The sequence below is a fragment of the Alosa sapidissima genome, chromosome 13 (assembly GCF_018492685.1).
Source record: "Alosa sapidissima isolate fAloSap1 chromosome 13, fAloSap1.pri, whole genome shotgun sequence".
Taxonomy (NCBI): domain Eukaryota; kingdom Metazoa; phylum Chordata; class Actinopteri; order Clupeiformes; family Clupeidae; genus Alosa; species Alosa sapidissima.
Window position 1 is genome coordinate 25293289 of NC_055969.1, and position 17828 is coordinate 25311116.

General features: G+C 47.4%; 1 protein-coding gene across 5 annotated transcripts in view; it reads right to left on the reverse strand.

Annotated features, from left to right (window-relative positions):
• ptbp3 (polypyrimidine tract binding protein 3) overlaps positions 1-17828 on the reverse strand; it is an 89758-nt gene that overhangs the window by 28760 nt on the left and 43170 nt on the right. For all 5 annotated transcript variants that reach the window (XM_042059958.1, XM_042059959.1, XM_042059957.1 and 2 more), the window contains exons 3-7: positions 11287-11456; positions 8416-8562; positions 6833-7000; positions 6213-6323; positions 1021-1195 (exon numbers count right to left, since the gene is read on the reverse strand). In XM_042059958.1, coding sequence (XP_041915892.1) covers positions 1021-1195; positions 6213-6323; positions 6833-7000; positions 8416-8562; positions 11287-11456 — 771 coding nt within the window. The remainder of the gene's footprint in view (positions 1-1020; positions 1196-6212; positions 6324-6832; positions 7001-8415; positions 8563-11286; positions 11457-17828) is intronic.

Below are 17828 nucleotides of genomic sequence, written 5' to 3' on the forward strand. Positions count from 1 at the left end.
ACTAAAATGCCCCATAAAGAAGACAAATATGACCAACCCTGTTAAAACTCATTCTCTCAGCTGCTCTAAAGTCCCTGAAGTTCTTGTCCGAGTGCTGACTACTTTCGATGGCTGTAAAAATGAAGGACATCATGGTGCATTTCTGAAGAAACAAAGCCGCTATTGGTCGGCCATTTTGTCCAACCTGGACCCAGAGCTTGCCCAGTAAGTGCTTTTTAAGGGTCTGTGTCGACCAAAACACATTTGTGATGACAGGACCCTCAACCTCATTTTTAGGGCTCTTCGTTCAAGCGTTTATTGTTGCTAGGTTGCCAATAAAATAGGCGACAATCTGCAAAAAGTACGATGGGTGAACAGGACAGGACACAGACCCTAAAGCTGGAGCACCCATTGGTGGACAGGACAGGACACAGACCCTAAAGCTAGAGCACCCATTGGTGGACAGGACAGGACACAGACCCTAAAGCTAGAGCACCCATTGGTGGACAGGACAGGACAGGACACAGACCCTAAAGCTGGAGCACCCATAGCCAAGAGAGAAGAGAGCCGAGGTCCACCCAGAACTGATGACTGTTGATGATCTCACACAGCCAATTTGTTTCAGATCCTTCTGGTGGTTTCGTCTCTGACTGAGCGCGTGCGGTGGACTGAGCGTGTGCGGTGCTTGGTGGTTTACGCCCTCAGGGTCCGCTACAGGCTCCGATAGTCATGTGACTAACAGGCGGAGCGACAGGTGGGGCAGGGTGCTAATTGGCTGCACTGATTAAAAAAGCTTTGTGAATATTATTACAGGCAGAGGGGCCCTGTGAGCAGCCCTAGTGTCTTTAATTACAATTAAAACATTTTAATGATACAAAATGTATTTTAAAAGCTTTAAAATCCTATCTATATTCCCTGGATACTGATTTTTGATGAGTGGCGTCTCTCTCTCTCTCTTGCTCTTTCCCTCTTTGTCTCACTATCATGGACACACACACACACACACACACACACACACACACACACACTCCCCGGTCTCACCGAAAGCAGCAGTCATGCCAGGGTCCAGCGCGGGCTGTCCGTCCCCAGAAGGCAGGTCGAGGCGAGTGAAGTCGCGGCTCTTGTCGTTGTTGTACTTCACGTTCAGACTGGCCAGCTTGGAGAACTCCACGCGCAGAGTGCAGCAGGCGTTGTAGATGTTCTGCCCATCCAAAGTCTGAAGGGAAGACACACACATATGCACAGCGACTGTGACTTTATTCTTATTTATTCTAATCTACTTACAGTATTTTCACATAAAATGTATATTTGTATACATTTGTAAATATAATCAACCTTGTGATTGTGCAAGGCGCAATGTAAATACAATGAGTCCTATAATTTTTACTAATTGCTTCAGTTACTAAAGTAATTGGTTATTTATTCATAATTAATTATTTGATTAATATTAATTAATTATTGTTGGCACGGAACCTCACATATGTTGTACTCTGGGGCTGAAGGCTTTGAAATGTGAAACGTAGCATATTGGGCGGGAAACAGTGTTGCTCACGACGACGCCCCTGAGGCCTCCCCACGTCACGTGATGTATAACACGCTGAGACCATAGGCTGGTCAAATCGTGACACGTGCTCGTATACGGACAGCGCAGGAGCCAGAGCACATTGTGAAAGCGATCAAGTGTCCTGTATGTATGGGGGAGGAGATCCAGGACAACAGTGACCGCAGTAGACCATTCACACTGGGCTGGGACTGGTCCGGATGTGAGGGATACAAGTGGCTCTTTGTTTGCTTCATTTGTTGACAAACTTGTCTAATTACAACTGATGACTGAGGTGACTGATTACTAATGGGCCAAAATCCACAACCTAAAACGTATTAAACAATTAAGCTCGTCATTTTAGCAAGTCATCAACAGCAAGGAGAACGCGTCCCAGTGATTTCCCCAGTATGCTGGCGCCCTAGACCTCGCTAGCACCGTGCCGTACTAGCTTACAGCAGCTCGGACAGTGAAATGAGCACAGGTTCAATGAGCGTCACACAGTTTGGCCCACTTGGCTCTTGTGTCCACATCAATATCCATATGAATGCGTCCACTTCCCTTCAGGCCGCACTGGACATTAGTACTCTGTTTCTGTGCGCATCCACACTGGCCTGCGGGACACCTGGCAAGTGTCCAGCCAACCTGAGAGATAGTGTGCGAGTGTTGGGCCAGCACACACACACTCACACACACATACACACACACACACACACACACACATACACAGACAGACACACACAGACACACTGTCTCTTTTTCTCTCTCACTCACTCACACACACACACACACACACACACACACACACACACACACACACCTGTGGATCGATCGCATCCGGTCTACTTCATGACAGCCAGCTTTAACACAGACAGGCATCCACCCCCCCCACTCCATCATTCCTGGTCAACGGTTGTCCAATCAATAGCTTAAAGCGGGGAAGACGATGAGCAAGCCTCGCTCCAATAAATATCAGGGAGGGGAGGAAGATGTGTGTGTGTGTGTGTGTGTGTGTGTGTGTGTGTGTGTGTGTATGTGTGTGTGTGTGTGTGTGTGTGTGTGTGTGTGTGTATGTGTGTGTGTGTGTGTGTGTGTGTGTGTGTGTGTGTGTGTGTGTGTGTGTATGTATGTGTATGTGTGTGTGTGTGTGTGTGTGTATGTGTGTGTGTGTTTGTGTGTGTGCAGATAAGTCCTATTCTCATTCTCCACCCTCTCCTCAGTAAAGGGCCTTTGTAAGGCGACGAAGAGGAACTGATCGGTCATCATGGGGACAGACAGCCGTGTGCAGCTCTACATCAATCTCAAGCAGCACTCCATGAGATGATGCCTTCGGAGCACTGCGCTGTGGCAGAAAAGTGACCTCAGTAAGCCCCATACACACAGCAGGTCTGTGTCTCGTCCATCACTACTTTATCTCAAGCCAGCGGACCGTGTCCGATGGTCAAATAACTCAGGCTTTTTCTCTCTGCCTCAGCACTAGGTTAACACCGGCTTGTTTAGTTTAGCTAGTTTCACGCCACCCGTAAATGAAGTCCTGTGCCCGTGCTGAGCTGTGGATCCAGTTAACCTGGTGGAAGTTCATAAATGCAGAGCCACCGCTTCCCTTGACCAGCAGAGCATTCAGGGGCAAAGCACCAAACCAGAGACTGTAGAACACTGGACAGCACATGACTATGACGTTAGAGAATGGGCGATGTCACAGGGTGCTGCCAGCCTAGCATTCTTATGTCTATTGGTGTGTTCATGAGCAACTAGAGTTTAGGGGGTGTAAAGTCACACCTGAACTGGAAACTTCCCAGTTTGAAGTAGGGGCTTTGGGAGAGCTCCCAAGAGAATGTTTTGACGTCACAACATAGTGACGTTTAGAAGTGGGAACCTTTGCATGAACGCATGCATGCACTATATGCATATACTATATTTTGAAATGACCGCACTGATGTGATGGACCAAAAGCCATTACCCCAATCTAAAATGTATTCAACAATGAAGCACATGATTGTAGCAACAATAATAAACAGTATGGAGAACGAAAGGCATCACAGTGTTTTCACAGTTTCTCAATTTCTGCCCGATTTCAACATCGGCTCGCTTGGCTTAGAGGAACACAACGTCACCCGGTTATTAAGGGCTATTTTTCGGATTCTCAGCCCCGACCTTGGACACATCGATCATTCTCCGCAGAGAGAGTAGATGCTCAGGACGAGGATGGAGAGGACCTGGGGGAGACCAGGGGGGTAGATGACCCCCCCCACCCCCCCACCGAGTTCCACCCCAGGGGGGCAGTTAAAGTAAAGGCAGAGTCACATACATCCATCACAAGGAAGGGAATTCTCACGGCTTGCAAAGGGGAGGGATGGGTGTGTGGAGTCACATCATACATCATTTAGGATGTTGGGTGTTTTTATACAGTGTCATATTTTGGTATATTGTTTTATCATATATCAACAGTATCATATTTTATTATATGCCACATTATATTTTTTATATTTTTGCATGTTGCTATTGGAGGGGAATTCTCAGCACTCAGGAGGAGTCCTCCTCCATGAGGGATTGGGGGATCATACTGTACATTATTTAGGATGATGAGAGTCCTCTGGTTTTATACATGCAGTATAATGTTCAATTCCACATTATATATTTTTTATTGTTGCCTGCTGTTACAAGATATGGGTAGAATAAGCCATATAAATAGTTATAATTTTTAGTCACTTAAGAGGTACACCTCATGACCTCTGAAAGACCAGAGTAAAGTGTGAGGGGGCAGAGAGAATGTGTGTGTGTGTGTGTGTGTGTGTGTGGGGGGGGGGGCATCTCTCGGCCGAGGACATGACTCTATGCTATGTCTACAACCTCTATTCCAGCGCTGTGTCACAACACACCGACTCCTCCGTCACCCCCACCCCCACCCCCGCCTGGCTGTGTCCCCTGTTCCCACATGCTGTAATAAATGTGCTTTATTCTTCTGGAGGAGCCAGTGGGAGGGCCACATGTTGTCATCTTCTGAGAATTTGTCCTCTGGAGATTGAGATGAGGGCCTGGGGCTTTGGACTCACTGACTGACCCCCCCCCCCCCTCCCCCCAAACACACACACACCCCTCCTACCCCCATACCCCTCCTGTCTCCTGGTACCCTCACAAACAGGCTCTTTGTGCAGCCGAGACGATGCAACGTGGCAGCGGCACAATAGATAACACCCGGCCACCGCAGGAGTAATTACCCGCCATTCTTCCCCGCACTCAGCTCCCTTTTTCTCTCCTCCTCCTCCCCCTCCTCCTCTTCCTCCTCCTCCTCCCTGTGTCTCCTCCCTGCCTGTGCCACTGACGTTCATTAGGTATCCTCAGCACCAGCCACATATGAATCACAGGGGAGGGGTGTGTGTGTGTGTGTGTGTGTGTGTGTGTGTGTGTGTGTGTGTGTGTGTGTGTGTGTGTGTGTGTGTGCTGATTTGTGCATGCCGTGGCGACAGCTGATTTTCAGATGGGTGGGGGTGTTGATGCGTGTGTGCTGAACCGATGTGAGTTGGAGTGTTTATCTGAGTGTGTATGTGTGTGTAATGTGTGTGTGTGTGTGTGTGTGTGTGTGTGTGTGTGTGCGCGCGTGCGTGCGTGTGTGTGTGTGTGTGCGCGTGTGTGTGTGTGTGTCTACTGGGAGGTGGTGTGACTGCACAAATGGCTGCCAGACTGTTAAGTCTGACAGGCAGAGTGAGAGGGAGGGAGAAGCAGAAAGAGACAGAGTGAAAGAGTGAAAAAGAATGACAGAGAGAGGGAGAGAGAGAGAGAGAGAGAGGGAGAGAGAGAGAAAGAGAGGGAGAGAGAGACAGAGTGAAAGAAAAAGAGTGAGACAGAGTGAAAGTGAAAGAATGAGAGCGAGAGAGGGAGAGAGAGAGATAGAGGTATGAGGGGATGTACGGTAATGAGTGTTGTGGATGTGGATGTGGATGTGGATGGAGATGTGGATGTGGATGTGGATGTGGTTGTGGATGGAGATGTGGATGTGGATGTGGTTGTGGATGTGGTTGTGGTTGTGGATGTGGATGGAGATGTGGATGTGGATGTGGATGTGGATGTGGATGGAGATGTGGATGTGGATGTGGATGTGGATGTGGATGGAGATGTGGATGTGGATGTGGATGTGGATGTGGTTGTGGATGTGGATGTGGTTGTGGATGTGGATGGAGATGTGGATGTGGATGTGGATGTGGATGTGGATGTGGATGTGGATGTGGTTGTGGATGTGGATGTGGATGTGGATGTGGATGTGGATGTGGATGTGGATGGAGATGTGGATGTGGATGTGGATGTGGATGTGGTTGTGGATGGAGATGTGGATGTGGATGTGGATGTGGATGTGGATGTGGATGTGGATGTGGATGGAGATGTGGATGTGGATGTGGATGTGGATGTGGATGTGGATGTGGATGTGGATGGAGATGTGGATGTGGATGTGGATGTGGATGAAGGCTTAAGTCTGAAGCCTCCAAACTAACCCTAACATGATACACACACTGAACAATTGGAGGAGCGCTGTATGTGTGAAGAAGCCAGATATATCACTCACTTCCCTTGAGTGAAAGCAAAGCCCTACAGAGAATTCATTTCACTAAAAGCTGCATTTCAGACGTGATGTATTGCAGACTAAATGAAACATGAATCTGTGGATCATCTGTGGACTAACGGGGATTTGTTTACGCACCACTTTGGCATGGTGTGCATTCAATGGGTCTGCATATTGTAGCAAGGCCTGGAACTGGTTATTCTTGGTGAAAGTGATGATCTTCAGGACTGTGCCAAACTTTGAGAAGATCTGTGAAGGAAGAAAAAGTCGAAAGACATTAGCATTATTTTTTTCAAGTAATTTAACAGCTCTGGGTACTTCAAAAAGTCACAAAAGCACTAACCAAATGTACAACCGTCAGATGAGATCTTGTTTAATGTTAATAATATTTGTGCATATTGATCACAGCCTTATGCCAGGCTGAGCACTGCTCTGTTTCTAATGTGTGAAGCCCTGGCTCTTTCTTAAAAGCATCCAAGCAAACAATCCCCAGCTCTGATCATTTCCACATTTTAACGAGGATGTCTTAGCTTAGGGTTAGTCGTTAACATTGGCAGAGGAGTGCTCTCCAAGGGCTGCTTGTGCTAGCACTGAGTCAATGTTGCTTTGAATAAAAGCATCTGCTAAACACCAGTCACTTGGCTTTACTTGACCTTACATACAATAGGCCTTTAAAGACTGGGAAGATGGGTCGGTTGGGGTGTGTGTGTGTGTGTGTGTGTGTGTGTGTGTGTGTGTGTGTGTAGGGGGTTTCTGACCTGATGTAGCACCTCCAGGGAGACGGGGTAGAACAGGTTCTCCACGATGATGCGGAGCACGGGGCTCTGACCAGGCATCAGGGTTCCATCGCTGGACGACGCCGAGCCCGACAGGCCCATGTTCCCAGAATGCATTGCGTTGACGGCCTGCAGAGCTGCCTGTGCACGCTGCGGGTAGGTGAGGACATGAGAGAGAGAGAGAGAGAGAGAGAGAGAGAGAGGGAGAGAGAAAGAGAGAGAGGGAGGGAGAGAGAGAGAGAGAAAGAGAGCAAGAGGGTGGGAGAGAGCGAGACAGACAAAGAGCGAGAGAGAAAATGAAAGAAAGAGAGAGAGGGAGAATGACAGATAAAAAGATTAAGAGAGACTGACAGGGTAAGAGAGACATCAGCCTTCTGACTTGTGGAGTTTTAAAGAGTACTTTCCTCCGTTCCCAAGGGTAAAAGATGGCCTTGAGCAGAACAAGTGTCTTGACACAGAAGGGGAAGAATGTGCCATTGTGTAATCTTGCACCTATGGTGACTGAAGCTCAAGGTCTCATGTTTTCAGGAAACTGACATTCAATTCATTCAATTTCCTACTCGCGCTAGCAGAGGGGGCTACTAAGAATGCTTCACATACTTGAGAGTTTCGCCTGGCGGCTAAGATCTTGCTCTGCTGCAAGGTGACACCACAAACTAGGAAATGCTAGATGTGAGACTCACTCTGGAAACCACACCCTTACCTTACCTTACCATTCCTATTTCACAATGTCGTCGAATCATTACCCTTCACAAAGACACACTGCTCATGTCTTTTACTATCCTGTCCTGACGATCCTGTAGTTGCACTTCCACTCTCGTTGCAAAGGAACTAAGGTGCTAAGGTGCTAAGCATACTAAGGATTTATGTTCATTTAAGTTCACTTACTTGCAAACAAGCAATTGTTGTAAATGCTTTCCCTAATGCTTGATTGCTTTTTGTGGAAATATTTTTGGTTTATTTGATTTCTCACTATTTTCTGCTATTTTCCTTTCTTTTTGTTTTTAATCACTACTCATACATTCTCTGTTATGATCATTTTTAAAACTAATGGCAACTGTGTGTGTGTGTGTGTGTGTGTGTGTGGGGGGGGGGGGTTGGTAGAGGGAGCTTGTAGGTGAGTGAATGTGTATGTTGTACTGCAATGTCTTGTCTTTTGCATTGTCCAGTCCTACCGAGGACCCTCTCGAAAATGAGACGCCACATCTCAAGAGGTATTCCTCTTACAATAGATAAATTAAATTAAAATTAAGTAAGTGAGCCCACCTAACCCCATGTTCCAGTGCATAAACTTTCTCTCTAAAATATTTTCTGTACACTCGTATTTTGCCAACATTATGCTGTCAATAGATCTCAGATCAATAGATCAGCTCTCATGCTGTCTGTGTAACTACAAAGTCTGCATATTGCGTGGATGCTTTACTGAAGACTTGCTTTACTGAAGGCTATAACAACACATACTGTATAACACAAAGAAACACGGCAATAACATTAATAGACAATAAAACATAAATAACTTTCTTGATACATTTCCTGTGCGTGCAAATGACCAGAGCAGGACTCACCCCTTGGTTGGGGAGGTTGTCAGTCTTAAGCTCACGGTGGTTAGAGTACTGGATGTAGACAGGCTGGTTGCGGACATGGGGTGTGGCAGCAGTGTAGTAGTTGACCATGGTGATGGCCGCCTCTTCGGAAGCCATTTCTATGAAAGCCTAGACGGACAAGGCAGGGGTGGAAAAGACCGGGAGAAAATGGAGGAGGATGCAGGTCAGTAAAGATGCTGGTGGCGGTCAGTTTAAACAAGAGTCTAGTGTTGTGTGTATGCGCGCTTGGTGGGGAAAGAACCCATGATCTTAGTTCATTAAGCCCTTTACTATGTAAGTAATGCTACAGCAGAAGCTTCAATTCGCAGTTAATTGACACAGGACTTCTGGAAGAGCATGAACTGGACACTTCAGAAAATGAGGTTCTCCCTGGCGTCCACTGAAGCTTCTCCTTTAAAGGCTGCACTGATTAGAAATCTAAAGCTACTCAAAAGGGAAAAAGCGCTGAACTTTTTTACTTTTTTTGCATTTTGAGGCAGTAAATGCCAGACTCATTTCAAGATGAATAAAATGGCTGCTTCTGAACCCTGCATGGGGGAGATCTGAAGATCTGGGGATGAGGGATATTATTATTCCAAACTCCGCCATGCAAGGTGAGACAGAATGATTGACGTGAGCGTTACAGGGGGAAAATCCAAAACAAAACAAACGAACGAACCGACGGGGGGAAAAAAGCCCGTCTTCTTTCCGCTCTGATGGCCAATCAAATCGTGCTCATCGCGCAGTGAAATTTATGCTTCAGGGCATCATGAAATTTGGTGTCTATTTACTCTTTGTCTACGAGCACCCTTCCCTTCTTCCCTACTTCCTTTCTTTGGTCCTTCCTCTGTTCCCTCTTTCCTCTTTTCCTGTCTTCACTCTCTTCCCTTTCCCCTCCTTCTCTTTCCTTCTTCCCTACTTCTTTTCTTCAGTCCTTCCTCTTCCTGTCTTCACTCTCTTCCCTTTTCCCTCCTTCCTCTCTTCCCTTCTTCTTCTCTTCCTGTCTTCATTCTCTTCACTTTTCCCTCCTTCCTCTCTTCCTCTCTTCCCTTCTTCTCTTCCTGTCTTCACTCTCTTCTCTCTTCCCTCCTTCCTCTCTTCCTGTCTACACTCGCGTCCCTTTTCTCTTTCTTCCTTCTCTCCCTCCGACCATTTCAATTTGAAAGGGCACTCGAGTGGGACATCCCTGCTGTGGTCGTCCACCGGCGTTGCGTCCTACAGGGAGGGCAGGACGGGTGGTGGGGGGTTATTACGGGGACCTTGCTGTGCCTGAGAGAACTGAGATGCACACTCCTGCGCCATCTTCTCCCGGGCGTCGCTAACGAAGCATACGCTGACTAAAGCAAAACAACCCACCCACCCACAAACACACACACACACACCCCAACACACACACAGACACTCTGGGCCAGATGTACGTACATTTGCGAACGTAGCGTTATCAGCGCCATGGACCAACCGCAGATTGCGAACGCTGTCAGACCCAAGTTTCCGTCGTATTTATTTATTAAAAATCAAAATTTACTAACGTCCACAACTGAACGGCAGAGCCTACATACAAGCGCAGTTGAATGATGACAACATTAAAAAGAATCAAACGTTTAGCGATCATGAAATAATACCGTACATGATAAGATGTCAACAGGCAGAGAGATAATAATGAAGATCAGTAGTTCTACTCAAACTACTTGTGCACGTACTGTAGGCTATGGAGATTGGTCAAATCTAGCAAGTAGGAAAGTTTAAGTGACTGATGTAAAAGTGAAAGTGAGACATTCGAAAGGCCAACGAAAGTTAAGGTTGCTTTTGTTAGTACAAATACTTACAAAACTGGTGCTCTAAATAGCGATTCTGTTGTCTTTGAAAGTTTCTCTTATTGACGCATTGAACTTCAATTTGGATTAACACCTGCTTTTACAAGGCGGAAGTATTTAGGCGCAGAATAGACGTGCGCTTTCAGGAGCAGTCTTTGTACATACCGCGGAATACATAATTAGGCGCTCTTTACGCTTCCCCTCCCATCTTTTTACACTAAACTCCCACTGTCCCCTGGATCCTCCCATGAATGCATATGCATAACACGAAAAACGCAATGTGCCATTTTCAGCTCCCGCGACAGGCAGTTTGCGCTTTAACATCATTGCGTCCTGTTTGTACATACCTCGCAATGATTTTACACGCACGACACGTTGCAAACCAAATACGCCTGAAGTGGGCGCAAAAGCGTTAGTACATGTGGCCCTAAAAGCATTCACGGAGCAATTTCAATGAAATCACCGTGCCATGAAAGATGTTCTTATTACAAGTCAAACAGCAATGACACATTTTTTCCCTTTGAAAAAGGGTCAGGAGTTGGCTGTGTGGTTTTATCAAATGATACACCTATTTTATTTTAGTACTGAAAATGAACTAGCTTTAATTTTAACAGAAAAAGCAAAAAAGCGACAGTGTTATTTTTGTGTAACCATGGTCCCCAGTGCTCGCCCAGAGCAGTCAAACTGTACGCATCACTCAGTGAAATCTATGCTTCAGGTCATCTGGAAATGAAACCTCATTATTTGTGCTAATTCCATTTTTGCTTTTTGCCTTTATTCAGATAAGAGAGCGACGAGGGACAGGAAGCGGGAGAGAGCGATAGGATGGGAACAGGAAATGACCACGGGTGAGATTCAAACCTGGGTCCCCGCGGCCACTCGGACCTGAATGTGTCATCGATGCTGCAGTCATTTTCGCCACAGCTATTAACCCCTATTAACATTCATTCATTCATTCATTCATTCATTAGTTGAAATCAGCATCCAAAGCTGTGCCTCAGTGGCTGTATATGAATGCAAGAGGGGGGGGGCAACCTACTTGGTTTTTGCCTTTGAGCATCAACAGGTTAGTGACTTTGCCGAAGGGGACTCCTAGCGAGATGACCTCTGCCTCGGACACCTCGATGGGGACTTTACGGACGTGGAGCACGCGGGAGGGACCACAGGGGGATCGGATGCCTTTAAACGTTCTGCTATCGTTGCCATTAGCTACAGGGGAGAGAGAGAGAGAGAGAGAGAGATTAAACATCATAAAAAAACACATCACATCATGCTATTCGCAACATATAAGAAATGTGATATCCCAAAGGCTAACACGGATAAGGTACTGGTACTTTGTTTCCTTTTTCTCAAAAATGATGTCAGAGAAAAGGAGGGAGAGAGAAGGAGAGAGAGAAAAAGAGGGAGGGAAAGAGGGAGAGAGATCAAGCCATTTTTACACCAATAAAACGCATTCAATATCAGCAAACTGATATTTACACTGCAATATCCCAAAGGCCAAACGGCAGGACAGAAACAATACCTTTCTATCTTACACTGAAAGAAAGAGAGAGAGAGAGAGAGAGAGAGAGAGAGAGAGAGAGAGAGAGAGAGATTGAACACTCTAGTGAACCATCCATCCAGCTACTTACATGAGTATATCCTCTTGTGCCTTAGTGTTTTAGATGAAACATCACACATGTCTAAGACAAAGCTTTGAAGTCCCTGCGTTTAAGAGAGATAAGGCTTTGTTCTATTGTTCCTTTGTGAAACATTAGCATAGGTCCGCAGTCCCCAACAAAAGCAAATTATACTGCACCCCCGCGATATGTTGTAGGATATCTCATGATGCAATTACTCTGTTTACAATAAAATCACACTGTGCAGATGTAAGCAATGAGAGAGAGAGGGGGAGAGAGACAGAGAGGGAGAGAAAGAGAGGGGGAGAGAGAGAGGGAGAGAGAGAGGAAGAGTGAGTGGGTGGGATATTGAATTAGAATAAGAGAGGTGGAAAAAGACTATCCATATACGTTTAGATAATCCTGCGAAATGTCAGTGTCAATCAGGATTGCTATCACTGGCACAACAAACACCGTTGATTAAAAATGCCGAGCAGGGCGACTCAATGTAGTTAGCATATGCACAATGGGAAGCAACCGTAGAGGACCATATTCTGAGACACCAAAGCTGACTATATGTTATTCCTCCCACACACACACACACACACACACACGGGGATAGAGAGACAGAGCTAGAGAGACAGAGAAAGAGACAGAGACAGACCTCTGCTCGGCATGGCCATAAGTGAGTATAGAAAACGCCCTATAGAGAGAGATAGGAAGAGAAGGGGAGAGATATAGAGTGTGTGTGTGTGTGTGTGTGTGTGTGTGTGTGTGACAGAGAGAGATTGAGATAGAGCGAGAGAGAGGCCTCTTGGAGGATTAGGTGTCGGTATGGAAGTGTCCAAATGCTGCCCACTGGGCTCTGACTGGCCTGGCACTCTCCACTCTCCTGGGGAACATCACAGACTGGTGACAGCTTTTGGAGCGACAGGCCACACCAGAGATCTGTCTGTCTGTCTGTCTGTGTATGTGTGTGTGTGTGTGTGTGTGTGTGTGTGTGTGTGTGTGTGTGTGTGTGTGTGTGTGTGTGTGTGTGTGAGTGTGCGTGTGTGTGCATAGATGCATATTGTTATGCTGCAGTGTTTTATTACTGTTTGTATGTGCATGCTGTTCTGTATGCGTGTGTACAGTATGTGTCTGTGTGTGTGTGTGTGTGTCTGTGTGTTACATGCCATTCTGGCTCTGCCATGTGCATCGGTGGCGGCACTGCACGGTTGCAGAGACACCAGGCCTTGACCAGCCGTTCCCCTAGGGATGCCTGCTAGCCTGCCAACGGCGATTTGGGCTCGGGCACCAGCGACACAAGCCCACACAGGCTCCATTGTGTGCTGTTGCTTTTCCTCAGCTGGGCGATATTTCTGTCTTGAATGTGCGCTCGTTTACAAGGTCAAGCGCTCCGTAATGGGCTGGGGGAGTGGGCAGGCAGGCGGGCGGTGTGAGAAAGAGGCGTGGGAGGACAACGGGAGACTCACAAGGCGCCTCTCGGCTTTCTGATTTTGCCGCCTCTATGATAGCTCAGATACACACACAGCATATAGTAACTACTCTTTACACGTGAATGTACATGAATACAGTCATCCATCCACCCATGCGTCCATCCATCTATCTGTAGGCAGAGAGAAGTGTATGCACTGTATGCATGTACGTGGTATGAAGCTGGGGCAATACCAATGATGCTTTGTTGCATTGCTAAAGCTTTGTTGCATTGTTAAAGCTTTGATGCATTGCTAAAGCTTTGTTGCATTGCTGAAGCTTTGCTGAATTTCACTTGACTTGCCTTGAGAGATGAGGGGAGGATAAGAGAGATCGGACAGACAGCGAGTGATGTAAGCAGGGAAAGGAGATAACAAAGACATTATACAGAGAGAAAGAGAGAGAGAGAGAGAGAGAAAATACATAGAAAGAGAGTGATACAAATAACACAGAGAGACAGCAAAGACATGATGACCGAGAAATACGAGACTGGAAGAATGGAGATGGAGAATTTCACTCTTGTTTTTTTTTATACATAATGCAATATATTGGTATACAAACGATAGATTCTTGCCTTGCCTTGAAGAAGACATACAAAAAATCAACAAAAAGTCCCTTTTCCCCTCATTTTCTTGTTGATGCCCTACAGTACGTACAGTACGTCCCCTTATCCTCGTCGGGACCAGACCAGAGAGGCCTACGGCTCCAATAAAGGGACAACTGTTTATTTTTATTTTAACTACTTCAATATACGCTTTTTTTTTCTGCTTTATGTTTCACATTTTGTTGTACTGTATGTTTATCACATTGCTTTGGAAAAACTCATTTCCAACTCATGACTAACAGTCATGGCAATAAAGCTTATTTGAATAGGCTGTATCATGAGTGTATTGAAACCGAATTGTGAGTTGACTGTATCACCCAGAGAGTGTGTGTGTGTGTGTGTGTGTGTGTGTGTGTGTGTGTGTGTTGGTGAGTGTCAGATTGTGCACGTGTAGGTTGTGGTGAATTTGAAAGCCTGAACAAATGGGTGCTGGTTCAAAAATAGTCACATAGAAGGAGTATAAAAATGACCCTCACACGATATACAGAAGCTCCCATAAAATTCAAAGTGACGTTTCCAGCCGAGGGCTCTCCGTCACACTGAAGCATAACTGGCAAATAAAGACTTTTATGGGAGCTATACGCTGTGTGGTTCCTCTCCACTCTTCTGTGGAGCTAACACGTCCAGCAGTAATGGCTGCCTGTGTTTATTTTCTGAGCTGAGAGAGAGAGAGAGAGAGAATGGGAGGAGAGAGAGAAAAAGAGAGGGAGGAAGGAAGAGAGAGAGAATGGGAGGAGAAAGAGAAAGAGAGAGAGAGAGAGAGAGAGAATGAGAGAGAGACTGAAGGACCAATATATACTACATGGGGTATTACTCTGGGGTAGTTGCCCCATATGTGGAGTGGTTGCCCCGTATGTGGGGAGGCTGCCCCGTATGTGGGGTATTACTCTGGGGTGTTGACCCGTAGGTGGGGTATTACTCTGGGGTGTTGCCCCGTACGTGGGGTATTACTCTGGGGTGTTGCCCCGTAGGTGGGGGTGTTGCCCTTGTAGGTGGGGTATTACTCTGGGGTGTTGCCACGTAGGTGGGGTATTACTCTGTGGTGTTGCCCCGTATGTGGGGTATTACTCTGGGGTGTTGCCCCGTATGTGGGCCGGATCTGGGTCAGGTGGCGCTGGGGTTGGCTGATGGCTGCCGGTGTTAGTTCAGCTCAGGGGCCCAGAGTCTCTTAAAAGGATCTGGGTCACCGTGGCGAAGGTGCTGAAGCGTGTGTGTGTGTGTGTGTGTGTGTGTGTGACACAAGGACCAAAATGTACTTCTGAAGACTAATTGTAGCGTATGGGTGTGTGTGTGTGTATTCAAAAGTAGCCCCACACAGACACAGACACAGACACACACACACACACACACACTCCCCTTCAGAGTTAATGCTGCGATGCCAGGAGAGGTGGCAGAGACAGAACAAAAAGCACACAAAAGAAAGTGCTGCTGTCAGCAGGATGCCCTGCTACAGGAGACGAAACATCCCTCTCTCCATCTCTCCCTCCCTCTCTCTCTCCCTCCCTCCCTCCCTTCTTCTTGTCTCTCTCTCTCTCTCTCTCTCTCTCTCTCTCTCTCTCCCAGCAGGAGCACCAGACCCAGCCCCCCCCCCCCCCCCCCCCCCCCCCGCCTGGCTCGGCCTTGCCTGCCTCCCTGCACCCTCAGCTGGGCAGGATCTGCCTGGGGCCTCCCTGGCCTCCACACCTCCACACTGACTGCCAGCAGCATAAAGCCCGAGGGCCCACCACACACTGGGGACACGGTGGGGTCTGTCACATGTGGTGAACCCCCTACGGCTCCGTGGTGAGTCTAGTTGGCCACAGCTGGGCACTGTACGTACAGTACAGCCCTGCTACACTGTAGAGCAGTTACCAATGTGGCTGCCCCTGCCGCTCTGTTTGTCCCTTCTCCTCTGCCGTCCTCTCCTTCTCGGCAGCTCTGCCAAGGTGCTACTTGATCAGTCAAGAGTGAGGTGCACCTGGCCGAGAAGAAGTGCTTCAAAGCTCTATCTGTATATCATTAAAGGTGCCGTTGCAAGAAAACTCCAGGAAACCGTTTTTCCTGGAGGAGGATGTGAATCTAAGACCTCAGGTCAACACGGCGTCCCCTTCACTGTCAAACATACGTAGAAAGGGCTGCTGATTTGAACATACACAGAGACCTGAGGCTCTGTAAAAAACACACTGTCCCTCCGCCATTGTCAAATGCGCCTCCTCTGTCTCTGTCGCCCCCTAGGTATGTAAACGTCCACATGGCTCCCACATACTTCTCCCTGGTGGGCCCCCTGACATTCTGCCACTCGCTCGCTCGGCAGCGCGGGCAGCGATGAGTCTGACGCCAACGGAGTGCCCGGGTGGCGCGGGGGGGTAGAGGGAACGCCTCGCGCCGGGGCGGGGACACGCACTGGACAAACAGGGACATTCCAAATTAGAGACGCGCAGAAGCTTCCTCCTCTCCCTCCTGCTCCTTTTAGTGCTCCTGCTACTGATACTGATACTGATACTGATAATCTTGCACCTACTCCTCCTGCTGATCCTGCTACTCCTCCTCCTTACTCCTCCTTCTCCTCCTCCTGCTGGTGCTGCTCCTGCTGCCCTTACTGTGGGTGTTGGCTACCACATGCGGATGCTGCACCCATAACCCCCATAACCTCAGTCTCCCTCTTACTGCTCCTAGTTATTACTCCTGCTGATTTTACTCCTCCTCCTACTGCTCCTAGTTATTACTCCTGCTGATTTTACTCCTCCTCCTACTGCTCCTAGTTATTACTCCTGCTGATTTTACTTCTCCTCCTGCTGCTCCTGCTTCATGTAACTCTAACTTTCCCTGCTCCTCATTACTCTAACTTACTCCTCCTGCTGCTCCTGCTCTTAGTTCTCCTGTTTCTCCTACTCCTACTCCAGTTGCTCCTGTTTCTATGGTTCCTCCTGTTGCTCCTCATTACCCTAACTCAATACTCCTGTAGCTCCTGCTCCTTGTAACTCTAACTCCTCCTGTTGCTCCTCATTACCCTAACTCAATACTCCTGTAGCTCCTGCTCCTTGTAACTCTAACTCCTCCTGTTGCTCCTCATTACCCTAACTCAATACTCCTGTAGCTCCTGCTCCTTGTAACTCTAACTCCTCCTGTTGCTCCTCATTACCCTAACTCAATACTCCTGTAGCTCCTGCTCCTTGTAACTCTAACTCCTCCTGTTGCTCCTCATTACCCTAACTCAATACTCCTGTAGCTCCTGCTCCTTGCTATTCCTTCTCTTACGGTTGGTGTAGCCACCACCAGCAGTGGATTCTGTACCCACCCATAACCTCTTCTCCGGCCGCATGCCTGGTTTCTTCCATGACATCACCGCATGGGCGGCGTCAGTGCCTCCAGGGGCTTTTGTATGGGAACTGATGAGAGACTCTCACAACAAGCCTGGACCATGTGTGAGTGAGTGTACACACACACACACACACACACACACACACACACACACACCGGAGACATACTACACATTCGAGCAGATTTTCACCAGACCACAACCTACACATGCACAATCTGACACTCACAAACACACACACACACACACACACACACACACACACACTCTGGGTGATACAGTCAACTCACAATTCGGTTCAATACACTCATGATACAGCCTATTCAACAAAGCAAAACTGAAATCAAACTAGAATCTCAAAGTTATTTATTCCTTCTTAGTGCTACAGACATTCGTCATTTTTTGTATGAAATGACGCCATCCATTGGTACACCAAGCAGTTCGTATTGTCCTCGTATTTGTACTACAGCGGGACAATGCGTTGTTCCACTAACACACAGTAAGAGTTGAACTGAGCACAACGCACACTGAAGTAAGCTACGACCATGTGTGAGTAAATTCAGTCAGACACACACTGATACTGACACACACACACAAACCACATA